Raw genomic sequence first — 17,178 nt, forward strand, 5'->3', positions numbered from 1 at the left:
ATCTTTCCTTTGCTGGTCTGTGATTGTTTGAATACACAAGGTTGTCATTTGAAACCGAAGCTGAAACCCTCTGGTTTTGGGTTTTTTTTTTTACCTTGCTTCCTCAGCAACTGGATAGTGGTTGGATTGAGCCTCAGGGCATACTATTTGTTAAGGGATTTCAAGGCTCAGTTCGGGTTTTGGTTCTTTGAATGGTGCAGCCACTGCCCTGTTTACTCTAGGGTTTATCAGACAACCCAGGGCTAAGCTGTCTACACAGCTCCCCGTGAGTCGTCTCTGCAGAGAGACAGGGCCTCGAGGCAATCCAAGGCTGGGTCACTTTTGTAACCCCCCCCATGAGTCGCCTGTGTGCACTAGACATGGTGAAACTCATTTGTGAACTATGAGCCGGACAATCCACACACTGGGGAACTACAGGCCAGTGAGTCTCACCTCTGTGCCCAGCAAGATCTTGGAGTGGATCCTCCTGGAAACTATGCTAGGGCACATGGAAAATAAGGAGGTGATTGGTGACAGCCAACATGGCTTCACTAAGGGCAAATCATGCCTGACAAATTTGGTGGCCGTCCACGATGGGGTTACAGCATTGGTGGATAAGGGAAGAGCAACTGACAGCATCTACCTGGACTTGTGCAAAGTGTTTGACACTGTCCTGCATGACATACTTGCCTCTAAATTAGAGAGATATGGATTTGACAGATGGACCACTCAGTGGATAAGGAATTGGCTGGATGGTCACACTCAAAGAGTTGTGGTCCATGGCTCGATGTCCAAGTGGAGACCAGTGACAAGTGGCGTTCCTCAGGGGCCGGTATTGAGACCAGTGCTGTTTAACATCTTTGTCGATGACATGGACAGTGGGATTGAGTGCACCCTCAGCAAGATTGCTGACGACACCAAGCTGTGTGGTGCGGTTGACACGCTGAAGGGAAGAGATGCCATCCAGAGGGACCTTAACAGGCTGAGGAGTGGGCCTGTGTGAACCTCATGAAGTTCAACAAGGCCAAGTGCAAGGTCCTGCACGTGGGTTGGGGCAATCCAAAGCACAAATACAGGCTGGATGATGAGCGGATTGAGAGCAGCCCTACAGAGAAGGATTTGGGGGTACTGGTGAATGAAAAATTGGACATGAGCTGGCAATGTGTGCTTGAATCCCAGAAAGCCAACCGTATCCTGGGCTGCATCAAAAGAAGAGTGACCAGCAGGTCGAGGGAGGTGATTCTGCCCCTCTACTCCACTCTCGTGAGTCCCCAACTGGAATACTGCGTTCAGCTCTGAGGCCCTGTTGTGGTTTAACCCCAGCCAGCAACTAAGCACACACAGCCGCTCACTCACTTCCCCCCACACCCAGTGGGATGGGGGAGAAAATCGGGAAAAGAAGTAAAACTCGTGGGTTGAGATAAGAACGGTTTAATAGAACAGAAAAGAAGAAACTAATAATGATAATGATGATGATAACACTAATACAATGGCAATAGTAATAATAAAAGGATTGGAATATACAAGTGATGCACAATGCAATTGCTCACCACCCACCAATCAATGGCCGAGCAACGATCCCCCTGCCCCTACTCCCCCCAGTTTCTATACTAGATGTGACGTCACATGGTATGGAATACCCCGTTGGCCAGTTTGGGTCAGCTGTCCTGGCTCCAGCCTGGTCCAACTTCTTGTGTCCCTCCAGCTTTCTCACTGGCTGGGCATGAGAAGCTGAAAAATCCTTGACTTTAGACTAAACATTACTTAGCAACAACTGTAAACATCAGTGTTATCAACATTCTTCGCATACTGAACTCAAAACATAGCACTGTACCAGCTACTAGGAAGACAATTAACTCTATCCCAGCTGAAACCAGGACAGTATCCACCCCTTATTCTATACTACAGATGTCATGCTCAGTTCCCATACCTTCAGTTACATCCTGGTCAATCATCATCACCTTTTCCATCCCTTTGAGATATATAGAAAATTATATATATATATATACACACACATGTATACACACACAGAGATATCATTCCTTTAGTTTATGGGTTATGTTCATTAAATGTTCGTTGAGTTCATTTAGTTCCCGACTCTGGGCTCCATCTGTCATACCAGTCTTTCTGGGCAGGAGGGATGGTGCAAAGTCCTCTCAGTCGGCAGAGCAGGATTGGGCTTCAGTGCGGTGTGACAAGCAGGTGACATTGGACGCAGCAGGAGGATGGTGTGCACTGTTGGATTGTTGCATGCTGGAGTCAGTTCTGGTTCCATCACTACTGCGCTTTGCTCAGTTTTATCACAGTTCTTTCTTGCTTGATCTAAGTGATTCTTACTATAGTACTATGGATATAGCATATAACAATTATAGTCATGATAACATACAGTAGCAAGGTTATATAGCAACTAATATTATACAGTTTAATTCTGGCTATTCTCACCTACAATCAAATCCCCTTGAGGCACACATCGGACTTCCCCATCTTTTCGCATCACCCACCAAGTGCACCCAGGCCCTTGAGCAAAAGCAATCCCACGAATGGGTTTGCCTTTGCCTGAGGCAGGAGTAACCCAGACTGTCTTCCCTAACATATTTTTGATGTGCACTACAGGGACTTTATCCCCTTCTACAGTATGTAAAAGTTCTGACTGGGCAGGGCCACCCCGATTGGCAGATCCTCTGGTGTTGACTAACCAGGTGGCTTTTGCTAAATGTGTATCCCAATGTTTGAAAGTTCCACCCCCCATTGCTCTCAATGTAGTCTTTAACAGGCCATTGTATTGTTCGATTTTCCCAGAGGCTGGTGCATGATAGGGGATATGATACACCCACTCAATGCCATGCTCTTTGGCCCAGGTGTCTATGAAGTTGTTTCAGAAATGAGTCCCGTTGTCTGACTCAATTCTTTCTGGGGTGCCATGTTGCCACAAGACCTGCTTTTCAAGGCCCAGGATAGTGTTCCGGGCAGTGGCATGGGGTACAGAATATGTTTCCAGCCATCCAGTGGTTGCTTCCACCATTGTAAGCATATAGCGCTTGCCTTGGCGAGTTTGTGGGAGTGTGATATAGTCAATCTGCCAGGCTTCCCCATATTTATATTTCAGCCATCGCCCTCCATACCACAGGGGCTTTAACTGCTTGGCTTGCTTAATTGCAGCACATGTTTCACATTCATGGATGACCTGTGCAATAGTGTCCATGGTCAAGTCCACCCCTCGACCACAAGCCCATCTATATGTTGCATCTCTTCCCTGATGGCCTGAAGTATCATGGGCCCACCCAGCTATAAATAGCTCACCCTTATGTTGTCAGTCCAGGTCCACCTGAGCCACTTCAATCTTGGCAGCCTGATCCACCTGCTGGTTATCTCAGTTAATCCTAGAAAGCACTTTTACTGCCTCTCAGTTTGACAACAAAGTCAGCGTTGAGGGAGTTGGGAAATCACGGGGGTGCTGCTTGTGGATAGCAGTTGTTCAGTGACCTCATTGCTGTTTCTCCCTTTCCAAGGTGTGGCTTCCCCACCACCGGCTGCTGACAAGATGAAGACTTGCTGCCATGCAGTGGTGAACCCCTGAGACCAGGGGCCTTCCCAGGCCAGCAGTTGCCTCTGCAGAGCACTTAGATGGCAGAAGCAACCTGTACTCCTTTCTGCAGGGCACAGAGCTGCTGACAAACCTTCCCTGCTTTCTGCAGAGAAGCTGTGTTAAGGGAAGGAGGCTGGCTGTCCCCTGCAAGGCTGTTGTCGCTGCTTAGCACCAGTGCCGTTTTGATGTTCTTCAGTGGCCCAACTCTTGGGTACGTGAGCATCTACGTAACGTACTTTTCCAAGCAGATTCTCTAGCTGGGACACAAAACCTTGCCACAGCATGGCAGCCCAGATGGGTTTACCTCTGCGCTGCCAGTTGCTCTGCTTCCATTGCTCTAACCACCACCACAGGGCATTTGCCACCATCCATGAGTCAGGATAGAGATAGAGCACTGGCCACTTCTCTCTTTCAGCAATGTCTAATGCTAGCTGGATGGCTTTCACCTCTGCAAACTGACTCGATTCACCTTCTCCTTCAGCAGTTTCTGCAACTTGTCGTGTAGGACTCCATACAGCAGCCTTCCACCTCCGATGCTTTCCCACAATGCGACAGGACCCATCAGTGAACAGGGCATATTGCCTCTCATTTTCTGGCAGTTTATTATACAGCGGGGCCTCTTCAGCACGTGTCACCTCCTCCTCTGGAGACATTCCAAAATCTTTGCCTTCTGGCCAGTCCGTGATCACTTCCAAAATTCCTGGGCGACTGGGGTTTCCTATGCGAGCTCGTTGTGTGATCAGTGCGACCCACTTAATCCACGTGGCATCTGTTGCATGATGTGTAGAGGAGACCCTCCCTTTGAACATACAGGCCAGCACTGGCAGTCGGGGTGCTAAGAGGAGCTGTGTTTCAGTACCAACCACTTCTGAGGCAGCTTGAACTCCTTCATATGCTGCCAATATCTCTTTTTCAGTTGGAGTATAGCAGGCCTCGGATCCTCTGTATCCCCGACTCCAAAACCCCAGGGGTCGGCCTCGGGTCTCCCCAGGTGCTTTCTGCCAGAGGCTCCAGGTAGGACCATTCTATCCAGTTGCTGTATAGAGCACATTTTTAACATCTTGTCCTGCCCAGACTAGCCCAAGGGCTACTGCATGAACAATCTCCCGTTTAATTTGTTCAAAGGCTTGTCATTGCTCAGGGCCCCATCTAAAATCGTTCTTCTTCCAGGTCACTTGATAGAGAGGGCTTACAATCAGACTGTAATTTGGAATAGGCATTCTCCAAAAACCCACAACACCTAAGAAGGCCTGTGTTTCCTTTTTATTAGTCAGTGGAGACATAGCTGCTATTTTCTTGATCACATCCATGGGGAATCTGACAACGTCCATCTTGCCATTTTATTCCTAAAAACTGGATCTCCTGTGCAGGTACCTTGACCTTTCTTTCTTTTATGGCAAAACCAGCTTTCAGAAGGATTTGGATCATTTTCTTCCCTTTCTCAAAGACTTCTTCTGCCGTGTTGCCCCATACGATGATGTCATCAATGTATTGCAGGTGTTCCGGAGCTTCACCCTTTTCCAGTATAGTCTGGATTAGTCCATGGCAAATGGTGGGGCTGTGTTTCCACCCCTGGGGCAGTCGATTCCAGGTGTACTGGACACCCCTCCAAGTGAAAGCAAATTGTGGCCTGCACTCTGCTGCCAGAGGTATTGAGAAAAACGCATTAGCAACGTCAATTGTGGCATACCACTTGGCTGCTTTTGACTCTAGTTTGTATTGAAGTTCTAGCATGTCTGGCACAGCAGCACTCAGCAGTGGCGTGACTTCATTCAGCCCATGATAGTCAACTGTTAGTCTCCACTCTCCATTAGACTTTCACACTAGCCATATGGGACTATTAAAGGGTGAGCGAGTTTTGCTGATCACTCCTTGGCTCTCCAATAGGCAAAACAGCTTATGGATGGGAATCAGGGATTTTCGGTTGGTGCAATATTGCTGCTGGTGCACCATTGTGGTAGCAATTGGCACTTGTTGTTCTTCAACCCTCAGCAACCCCACAACCGAAGGGTCTTGAGAGAGATCAGGCAGGGTAGACAGCTGTTTAATTACCTCTGTCTCCAAGGCAGCTATACCAAAAGCCCACTGATACCCCTTTGGGTCCTTAAAATACCCTCTCCTGAGATAGTCTATGCCAAGGCTGCACGGGGCCTCTGGGCCAGTCACAATGGGGTGTTTTTGCCATTCATTCCCAGTCAGTCTTACTTCAGCTTCCAATACAGTTAACTCTTAGGATCCCCCTGTCACACCAGAAATACAAATGGGTTCTGCCCCTTTATAACTTGATGGCATTAGAGTGCACTGTGCGCCGGTGTCTACTGGAGCCTTGTACTCCTGTGGGTCTGATGTGCCAGGCCATCGAATCCACACAGTCCAATAGACCCGGTTATCCCTTTCCTCCACCTGGCTGGAGGCAGGGCCCCTCTAATTCTGGTCAGAGTATCCAGTACTCACTTCTCGGAAAATTGCCTCACAAGTCCCTTCAAGAGGATCAGAAATAAGATCAGCCCTTCTACTCTGTTTGGAAACTAGAGCGGCATTTTTCCTGGTAGAATCCCCTTTTGTGGTGGTTTTTCCTCGCAACTCACATACCCCTGCATCTAGGACCGAGGTAGGTTTTCCATCCCATTTCCTCATGTCCTCTCCATGATCACATAGGTAAAACCACAGGGCACCTCGTGGTGTGTACCTTCTATATTCTCTCTCTTGGGCAGAGGAACGCTCACTCCTAATAGCTGAGACATTGGTCCTCACAAGTGGGGAGTAGGACATATCCTCTTTGATTTGCTGGAAATCCCAGGACAGCTTCTCCATAGCCGAAATGCAAGCTTGTAGGGAGAAGGAGAGATTTTCTTCGTATTGCTGGAGTTGGCGAGCCACTTCATCCACTGTCGGTGCCTCTTCGTCTTTCCAGGTCATTATTGCCAGTGAGTTGGCATAGGACGATGGTGCACTCCATACAAACTTCCGCCACATGGGTCATGTGCATTGGACGTCGTCTGGATCTTTGGGTAATTGTGGGTTGTCCGGGTCATAGTGAATCGTCTCTAGCATGGCTAATTCCCTCGGGTACTGGATACTTCTCTCCATGGTGGTCCACTTGCTTTATTTACATACAATATCATCCTTAAAAGGGTACCTTTCCTTCACACTTGACAGGAGTCGCCTCCAGAGGCTGAAGGCTGGTGTCCCTTTTCCAATTGCCTTGTCAATGCCACCTTCCCTGGCAAGCGATCCCAGCTGCTTGGCTTCCCTACCTTCTAATTCCAAGCTATTAGCCCCATTGTCCCAGCATCGGAGCAGCCAGGTGATAATATGCTCACCTATGCTGTGGCCGAAATCTTTTCGCATATCCCGCAGCTCACTCAAGGATAGGGATCGGGTTATTACCTCTGGTTCTGCCTCTTCCTCCTGTTCCCGTAATGACCCTGGCTCATCTTCCTCCTTTGCTAAGCGAACTGATTTTTTTGTATATGTCTTCTTGTGTATGGGGGTAACTGATACTGGTGCAGGTTGGTCCGCTGGTTCAGTTGCAGTATCGCTTGCCAAGGTTTGGGTAGCTGCAGTGCCCATCGCCGGGGTTGGAAGGACCACAGTGCCTGTCGCCGGGGCTTGGGTAGCCACAGTGCTCGTTGCTGGGGCTGGAGGCACCGCAGTGCCCATCGCCTTGCTTTGGGTAGCCACAGTGCTCTTCACCAGGGCTGGAGGGACCACAGTGCCCATTGCTGAGGTTTGGGTAGCCGCAGTGTCTGTCATCTTGTTATTAGATCCAGAGACCTTTTCTTCCCCTTGAGGGTAGTGAGTGGTGTTGAACAGGGCTCGATAGGCATGGGCCAGGCCCCAGCACGTTGCAGCAATTTGTATCTCTCTGGAGTTGCCAGGGTGACTGCATACGTTTTCCAAATATTTTACTAGTTCTTCTGGATTCTGCACTTGTTCAGAGGTGAACTTCTAAAATATTGGAGGTGTCCACTGTTCTAGGTACTTGCCCATACTACCCCACACACCCTGCCACTCATAATTATCCAGCCTCGGGGCAGATCTCTGGGTGATCTTCTTAAATAGTTGTTTAACCTTAAACAAGAGCTGAACCACGTTCAGGAACATGCTAGTTCCTAGCAGTAGGGCTAGGACCGTGCTGGTCTCAACATCCCAAGGGTATTCAAATTTTCCAAAATTCTCAAATGCCATTGTAACTGGACTGAAGGAGAAGGGAAAAGGGAAGAAAGGTACCCCACCCATAGATGAGCTTTCCGAGGAGGAAATGTAAAGGGTGTAATTATTAATAGTTTCCCACAGATGGCTCCTGAAGTATAGAGATGGCGACAATGCTGAGCGCAAATACCGGATTAGTCCCACAACTGATAACTTTGTCATACCATAAACCAGTATTATACAATACATCAAAGCGAAAACCTTAATCCACCTCCCACAGATGATAAGCAGCAGAAGAGGGACTACATACAGCAAGTGAGGTGATACATAACAGAGCTTTAAAAATGAGAGCAACAACTCTAAGAACACATAAATCAACATAGTGACCAGCGACTATTAGATCAATATAATGAATGCTTGTAACAAATTTGTTTTAATAAGCTCTGGTCAGGTTTAGCTTTATCTCAACCCTTCGTGCCCCACGTTGGGTGCCAAAATGGACTGTCCTGGTTTAACCCCAGCCAGCAACTAAGCACCACGCAGCTGCTCACTCACTCCCCCCCACCCAGTGGGATGGGGGAGAAAATCAGGAAAAGAAGTAAAACTCGTGGGTTGAGATAAGAACGGTTTACTAGAACAGAAAGGAAGAAACTAATAATGATAATGATAACACTAATACAATGGCAACAGTAATAATAAAAGGATTGGAATATACAAGTGATGCACAGTGCAATTGCTCACCACCCACTGATCGATGCCCAGTTAGTCCCCGAGCAGCCCGTGGTGAAGACCATGGTGAGGCAGGCTGTCCCCCTGCAACCCATGGAGGTCCACGGTGGAGCAGATATCCACCTGCAGCCCGTGGAGGACCCCACGCCAGAGCAGGTGGGTTCCCGAAGGAGGCTGTGACCCCGTGGGAACCCCGCGCTGGAGCAGGCTCCTGGCAGGACCTGCGGATCTGTGGAGAGAGGAGCCCACGGAACAGGTTTTCTGGCAGGACTTGTGACCCCCTGGGGGGCCCATGCTGGAGCAGTCTGTGCCTGAAGGACTGCACACTGTGGAAAGGACCCATGCTGGAGCAGTTCGTGAAGAACTGCAGCCCATGGGAAGGACCCACATTGGAGAAGTTCGTGGAGGACTGTCTCCTGTGGGTGGGACCCCACGCTGGAGCAGGGGAAGAGTGTGATGAGTCCTGCCCCGAGGAGGATGAAGCGGCAGAAAATAACGTGTGATGAACTGACCGTAATCCCCATCCCCGTCCCCCTGTGCCGCTGGGGGGGTGGTAGAGAATCCAGGAGTGAAGTTGTGCCTGGGAAGAAGGGAGGGGTGGAGGGAAGGTGTTCTGAGATTTGGTTTTATTTCTCATTACCCTACTCTGGTTGATTTGTAATAAATCAAGTTAATTTTTCCCCAAACTGAGTCTGTTTTGCCCGTGATGGTAATTGGTGAGTGATCTCTCCTATCCTTATCTCGACCCACAAGCTCTTTGTTATATTTTCTCTCCCCTGTCCAGTTGAGAAGGAGGGGGAGTGATAGAATGGCTCTGGTGGGCACCTGGCATCCAGCCAGGGTTAACCCATCACAACCCTAATCAGCCTCTAAAAGCTGAGGCTGGGTAACACTTAATGAACCAAGAAATTATAGGGAATAGAGCTGCCAAACTCTTAAAACTTTCAACAGAGCACATGCCAGCTGAAATGTTTCAAAAACTTATAAAAGGCATTGCCCTGGCACCAGAAGAATGGCTATCCACTTGTCTATTTCTAGCTGTTGCTTCAAAGCACAGACACACTAAGTCTCAATGCAAAAGTTAAAAATGAATACAGTCAAACTTTTTTTAACCTAGACTCAATTTAAGAAATGGCTGGAAGGGAATTTTCTTAAAACCTTTTTTTAAAGCAAGTTACATGGAAAATTTCAGACCAAACAATTACTCTTTGTCAAGGTTATATATAACTGAAACCAGGACCTTAAAATGGGAAACACTGGGCAACCTTAACTCAGGGAAGTACTTCCAATTTAATCTCAATATAATAACTGAAATTGCAAAAGTGGTACAGGTGGTTAAAGCTCAAGAGAAATACAGGTTCTAAATTAAATATTTATGTTTACACTTCAAAAATACTTTATCATTAAGACCATTATTTCAAACCTACTACAAAAATAGGAAGATTCATAAAAAGATTTCTAACTCTGTTTTTAAATTTCCCTTTTATAATAGGCAGTCAATCAATGGAGCAAAGACCTAGCTAAGGCTGATGGACTTAAATAATAACCTCTCATTTTTTCTTACACTGGAATCATATATACAAAGGTCACGTGAAAGAATTTCCACAGTTTGCTTCAACCACCTTATCACTTTTAGCCTCTTACTATATTTATGAACAAACAAGCTCCACATAAATGGGACAAAATCCTCTCCTAACTTTGAAGACACAGAAATATGTTCTCTTTACCCCAAATTGTTCCTAAACAGACAGTATACTGCTTTTCTTTCCTGTTGATGAAGTATCTGTAAGAAAATCAGTGTGGGAAGTGTTGCATCTGGTCAGTTTTCAAAAATCTGAGGTGTCTTCCTCTGATACTCTTGACCCCTTACAATTTGAATTCTGTTTTCCTTTCATCTCAGTAATTATACTCAGTTATACTGCCTTTTAAAAGAATGAGGTGCACTGTCAGTTTTCTGAATGGATCAGTGCTATCAGAATTCACTGAAATTCTTTATCTGTTCCCAGCACTACCTTGTGCTAGCCTTGCCTTCATACAGGTAGACAAAGAAAGTATATAGCTCATCTGAAGAGAATAATGGGAGAAAACACAGACTCTCTCACAGACATAGCAGATTCATAATTCTATTTCAGGTGCTATTTCTAACTCATGTAACTGCATGTATAATTTATTCTTTTGGCAGCACTGAAGCAACCTTTTTGTTTTTTGGCTTCTCCATAGGAAGGTGGCACAATGCCCACCAGAATGAATGTGTCATACTGACTGTCTCTTCTGACTTTGATTCATCCAAATCCCAAGTTCAAACCTTTCATCAATGAGAAAGTACCATCCACTGTTGATATCAATAAACCTAAGTAATGCAAATAGTTATTTTAGTAATAAGATTATTACCTATGCTGACTAAATAGGTTATACTTTACACTCATAACTGCTGGTTTACAACTAGCAAAATACAGCACTGTGTAATGACCATAAAGAAGTGCAATACACAAGCAAGCATTTATTCATAGAGCTTAAGCATACTACTACATTCACTGGGAACTGATCAGATAAAACAAGTGACTACCATAAGAAAACCAAAGAATATGAAGATTATAAGATGCTTTTCTTTGTGTGAGATAGTTGTTTCATGTATGCATTTCTGCATGTGGTGGGTTGACCCTGGCTGGACACCACGTGCCCACCACAGCTGATCTATCACTCCCCCTCCTCAGCTGGACAGGGGAGAGAAAATATAACAAAAGGCTCATGGGTTGAGATAAGGACAGGGAGAGATCACTCGCCAATTACCATCACAGGCAAAACAGACTCGACTTGGGGAAATTACCTTAATTTATTACCAATCAAATCAGAGTAGGATAATGAGAAATAAACCCAAATCTTAAAAACACCTTCCCCCCACCCCTCCCTTCTTCCCAGTCTCAACTCCACTCCTGATTTTCTCTACCTCCTCTCCCCGAGCAGCACAGGGGGACAAGGAATGGGGGTTGCAGTCAGTTCATCACACATTGTCTCTGCCACTCCTTCCTCTTCAGGGGGAGGACTCCTCATACTCTTCCCCTGCCCCAGCATGGGGTCCCTCCCATGGGGTACAATCCTTCAAGAACAGACTGCTCCAGCATGGGTCCCCCGCAGGGTCACAAGTCCTGACAGCAAACCTGCTCCAGCATGGGCTCCTCTCTCTCCATGGGTCCACAGGTCCTGCCAGGAGCCTGCTCCAGCGCAGGCTTCCCATGGGATCACAACCTTCTTCGGGCATCCACCTGCTCTGGCATGGGGTCCTCCATGGGCTGCAGGGGGATAAACCTGCCTCCCCCTCCTTCTTCACTGACCTTGGTGTCCACAGGGTTGTTTCTTTTACATGTTCTCACTCCTCTCTCCAGCTGCCGAATACCACCGTCCCAACTTTTTTCCTTCTTAAAAATGTTATCACAGAGGCGTTACCACTATCGTTGATTGGCTCGGCCTTGGCCGGCAGCGGGTCCGTCTTAGAGCCGGCTGGTATGGGCTCTCTCAAACACAGGGGAAGCTTCCAGCAGCTTCTTACAGAAGCCACCCCTGTAACCCCCCCCGCTACCAAAACCTTGCCACACAAAACCAATACAGGGTTTTCTCTGAAGTTGCTTTTATTAGGTGCTGATGGCCATTCGTGCACTAACCTTGAGAATGGGTAGCCTGTCTTTTTTGCTCTCTGTTCTTGCAGCAGGGGAAAAACAAGTAAAGTGGAAGACAAGCAGATTCACTGGATTGCAGTCCCCCTGCAGACTTTTGAGACATAGTGTCATAGCTCTACTATATTAATAGTACAGCATCACTGGAATTGGCAGACATATTAAATCAATAGCCTGGGTACCATGCTAACTACAGTTGCCTGTATTAACCTAAGATAATGTAAGGCTTCCCCAGATGTACAATCACAATTGATCCTAAAACTAGCAACTGACCCAGGGTTTTTCTTGCTGTTGTTTCCATGTTGTTGTCCCTCAGCAGGCTATGCACACTGTCTTTTGGGTAGTCCCATTTCATTCTTCCTCTGGAGAAGGCACAGCAAGGAATGTGATGCAGGTACCTATATCTCTTAAGGGATTTCTCCTCAGAAAGCCATCATTATCCACATGCAAATGGGCAATTGATTGTTCTCTTATTAGCACTTACTATTTTCTGTGTCTGGGAAAAGGACCATACTCTGCAGGCTCTGGACTCTGCCATCACTGTGTGCACTGCAGATTTGATACAGGTACAGAAATACACCATTGCTGGTGAACATATGACTTCTTGTCCTCCTGTTAGTCTAAAGAAATATATCCATCACATCATATCACAACTGCACTTACTCTTGAAAGCTGAAAACCAGCTGAAACCAGGACAGGCACTTTATCATTACAGAAAAAAAATAGAGCCTGAATTCTTTACTTTTTCCAGGATTAGCCCAATTGTCACTAGGGAGACCACTTGTGGAATGAAGAAATCAGATTTGGCCAAAAATTATGATCTACTGTTTCTAAGCAGCTTGAATAATGATATTTGTTCTTGCTTAAAGATACAGTTTAATCTCAAATGACTATTACTGTAATATAATTTAATATACTTGCTCTGTTTCATTTTTTCTCATTTACCTTGTTTCATAAACATTTTGAGAAGCCTAAAAGAAGAAAGCTGTATCTCAGAGTATAAATAGTTTGAGGACACAACATACATTATTTTTTGTCTGTCAGACAAACAATTTTGTATCTAATTGTTCTCACTTCTGCTTATTCTGACATGATTTTGAGTATTGTCTGGTATGTATAATCCCAAGGCAATTTCAGATGAGATCCATAAAAAATTTTTTCTTGGAAGGCAATTGCCCAGTTTTTTAAATCAATCCATTACCAGAGTCAGTACTTGTCTTGAAATGAACAAATACATTATCAAGAACTTTAGCCATTAATTCTTCTGAGATTAATCAAGTGATAAACCAATTAACATCAATGACATCTTGCTGGATCTGTGGCCCACATGGCTAGCAAACAACTGTTTACTCCAGATGCAATTTTGACATGTTTTAAATATTTGACCAATTCTGTGATTTTTTTCAGATGCTTTATAATTGGCTGCTAGGCTGTCCTGTTTAAAAACAAAACAAAACAAAAAATCCTCCTTCTTTCTCCAAATGAACCACTATTTTGACTTGATCCCAGTTTCTTCTTTTTGTTGTTGTTGTTTTTGTTGTTGTTAAAGTGTCTGGAAGAAGTTATGGGCAAACAATTGCAGACCTATTGTGTTTCAAATGAGGTGTCTGCTTTAGAGAGGAAATTTCAGTCTGGCAATAACGTAATTCTTAGTGCAGTGAAGGTCCTATAGTAGGCTATAGAAATCAGTTTGAATGTTGTTCTTATGCTGTTAAATCTCTTAGATGTAACAAACCATCATTCCTTGAGAAGAAAATATAAAAACATATACCTCATGAATACTAGAGTAAGCAAAGAAATGTGGAGATTGTATAAGAGATACTGATTTAACTACATACCTTTTTGTGTCCTGGAAATCAGACCTTTGATCAAAGGTTTTCTGCAGAAAATTCATGCATTACTTTTTATGATTAGATAAGGATGGTAGATACAACAGTGAATGACTCAGTTTTCAAGATCTGACATGGGTTTTGTTTTTAAAAGTAAACTATGATTTTGATACATAATCTCATTTTCTGACTGGATCACTAATTCCAATTTATGGGAGTTTAGTATTATCAAGTAGAGGCTGCTATATCCTTTATCCACCATTCCTCTTTAAATAATCAGTTGAATGTACCCTATCTTGAAACTCTCCTTTTAAAGTTGATAGTATTTTAGTGCCTTTTTTTTTTTTTACCAGTAGCATGGACAGCTTGCTTTATAAAATTACAGATTGTTTAGATCCCATATTATAAAGAATACAGCTCTTGGGATTCCTGGAGGTCTTCCTGAAGGCCTGAAACATGTTTTTCTAAGACTTTACACAGGTTCCCAATAGAATTCCTGAGCTAGTATAATATTTTATTGGTTTTTTTCTTGAAGCATGTTACATAACAGTCCAAGCATATCCTATCTTACAAGCCCTTAATGCTCATGAATGACATTTCCTTTTTTTGCAGTTGTTTTTACCAGCTCAGGTAGATAAAGTATTACTGTCATTCTAGTCCAATGGTCTAGTGAGAGAAATTCCACCTTAAGGTAAAACTGTATCTATGGGCATATTAATGTTTTAATAAATGTTCAGGCCCAGAAGGCATCAGCTCTCCTTAAAAAGAACATAATAATTTAAACATAAGAGTACCCTCATACCTTGTACACAGACACAGAGAAATTAAAGGGTCACAAATTTACACAGCTTAGAAGAAATTACAAAAAAACCTGGCTACAATCAATAAGAGATTAAATTATAAATCATCTTCCTTCTTCAGATTATTCCACCTCCACTTTATGTTTCAACAGCTAGCATAAGCAGGACTTTTTGTGTTGATGCCAGAAAAATATACACCACTTCCTGTGATGTCCCAAATGTAGCTAGAAAGGTGCTAGGTTGCATCAGCATACCCATGGGCCCCACACACCCCCTGGGAAATGTTCTGTAATGGAAAAGATACACTCAGAAATAAAATGGTATTACTGCAAGGGAAGCAAGAAAAATGTGTATAGTTAAATGGTTCAGTACCCTTCTTCGGACTCTCCCTTACAACCTAGTTGCATAAAAGAAGCCTGATTTTTCTTGGCAACTCCTACTTGATTTGAAGCATATAGATTATAGTGCTATTGGAAAGTAAAATTTGTGAAAGTCATATGTGAGTGAATGTCCTTTACATCCCAAGTTTTTCTCCATTATATAGAATTATAGACCATGGTTCTGAAACATAATTGGTTTTAATTTTCTGTATTTCCACCCAGACAGGTGAATTCCCTTTTCCTTAATACCCATCAATATATGTCTATATGTGCACTGAGGGTAAGATAGGGGCAAGTTTTTCTATAAACATGTCAATTACAGGTTTGCAATAACTTGTGTCCCTACTGCCTTCTCCTGAACATGTATTCGATTGTTTCTTAATAGCTTGATTTCAGCTCACAGGATAAGCAAGATTCTACTTCCACAGTTAAGTGCCATACAGCACTGATTACTCAAGTATTTAAAAAAAAATACTTTTGAGAAAACAAGTTCTGGAAGATGTGAAACACTACGGGTTAGGGGGGTGGAAGCCAACCAACACAGCATTCACCTGTGCACATCAAACAGAGAAATGAGTGAGATTTTTCTGTCTTCCAATGTCAGGAGGACTCATAGAAGAATTGGATATTTCTGTATGTTTCTTATTATCCTATATCTGTTTCCCAAATAAATTCTCATTGAAATTTCTAATAACTAGACTCAGTCTAATTTCATAGTAAGGATGTATTGTCTTTCACTGTCATGGCAGACAAGTTATTAGGAATCTGTTAAAGGAATTCACCTCTGTGCTATCAGACACTTGCTCTGTAACTATTCAAATTCAGTGCTGGCAATTTGGGCTTCTTAATATGTGGAGCCACAGCAAATTCCAAGAACCAGGGTAATAGACAAGTGAATAACAACAGAGTCATCTGAAATAGCTTCAGTAGTTGAAAGCCTAAAGGAATTTCCAGCTTGAGGGCTTAGTTACTAAGATTTAGTAAAGCTATTCAGTGAGCCATCAATTTGCTATTCTTTAGCTTTGCACTGGTCAAGGTAGGTAATCACATATAGTGGTTGGTGGTCATACAGATTACCTCTGGGTAAAATGTACTCCTTTTTGTTCCCTTGCTCAGCAAAGCATTAGAAGTTTTATACAACAGAATACTACTCATATCTTTGTCTGCTTAATGCAAATCTCCTAGCCGAATAATCAATTTTATATAGTAATTCTGTAAAATTAGGACATGCTATTTTGAATAGAACAAAAGAAAGCAGGGAAGAAATTGGAATTTTTTTTGTTTGGATATTTTATCCCTCCATTCTGGTAAAATGTCTGATTTTTTACTTTGTCTTTTCCCCTTTTCATAGTCCATTTCTGACCTGGAGAGACATACAGCATATTATTGTCAGGACTTCACACACAGGACATCTGAATGCTAACGACTGGAAAACCAATGCAGCTGGTTATAAGGGTGAGAGCTTCCTTTCTTCTTTGTCATCAGAGGCAACATAATTTTTGACATTTTTTAAGAGGAAATAATCTCAAGTAGTTTGGTTGATCCTGTGTTGTGTATAGCTTTGAGTCTTTCCATTAACAAAAGGGGCCTATCTTCTCTTTTATAAAGAAATGCTCTGAAAATGGCCAAAACCAAAAATGCAGCTACAAAAGGCATTGGCCAGATCCTGGTAGTCCCTTTTGGTCCTAATTTGTGCAATGCTGGCAGAAAAATAAGTAAATCAGGTGTTTTAAAATTTATCCTTGTATAGCTAGTATACACATAAAATCGCCTAGAGTTAGAGTTGTAGCAGTTACTGGATTCAGACCATATTCTCATTTAGGATTGCTGACAATTTTGATTAAAAAATGCAAAACAGTGTTCTCAAATTTCAGAATTATATGAATTACCCTACATTTTTCAATATTTAACATTTAGGACAAAAACAAATGTTGAGTTATCAAGACTTTTAATGGGACAGAAATCATACTCTTCAATCAGCTCTAATGTAGGTTTCTAAAAATTTGTAGTGTCTTATATTTTTTGTATTAAAATTACCTCTTTAGGCTG

General features: G+C 43.7%; 1 protein-coding gene across 1 annotated transcript in view; it reads left to right on the forward strand.

Annotated features, from left to right (window-relative positions):
• LOC128136235 (proprotein convertase subtilisin/kexin type 5-like) overlaps positions 1-17,178 on the forward strand; it is a 277,385-nt gene that overhangs the window by 209,834 nt on the left and 50,373 nt on the right. Inside the window, exon 10 of the mRNA XM_052775477.1 lies at positions 16,481-16,584. Coding sequence (XP_052631437.1) covers positions 16,481-16,584 — 104 coding nt within the window. The remainder of the gene's footprint in view (positions 1-16,480; positions 16,585-17,178) is intronic.

Source organism: Harpia harpyja, chromosome W, assembly GCF_026419915.1.
Source record: "Harpia harpyja isolate bHarHar1 chromosome W, bHarHar1 primary haplotype, whole genome shotgun sequence".
In the NCBI taxonomy this organism is placed as follows: Eukaryota; Metazoa; Chordata; class Aves; order Accipitriformes; family Accipitridae; genus Harpia; species Harpia harpyja.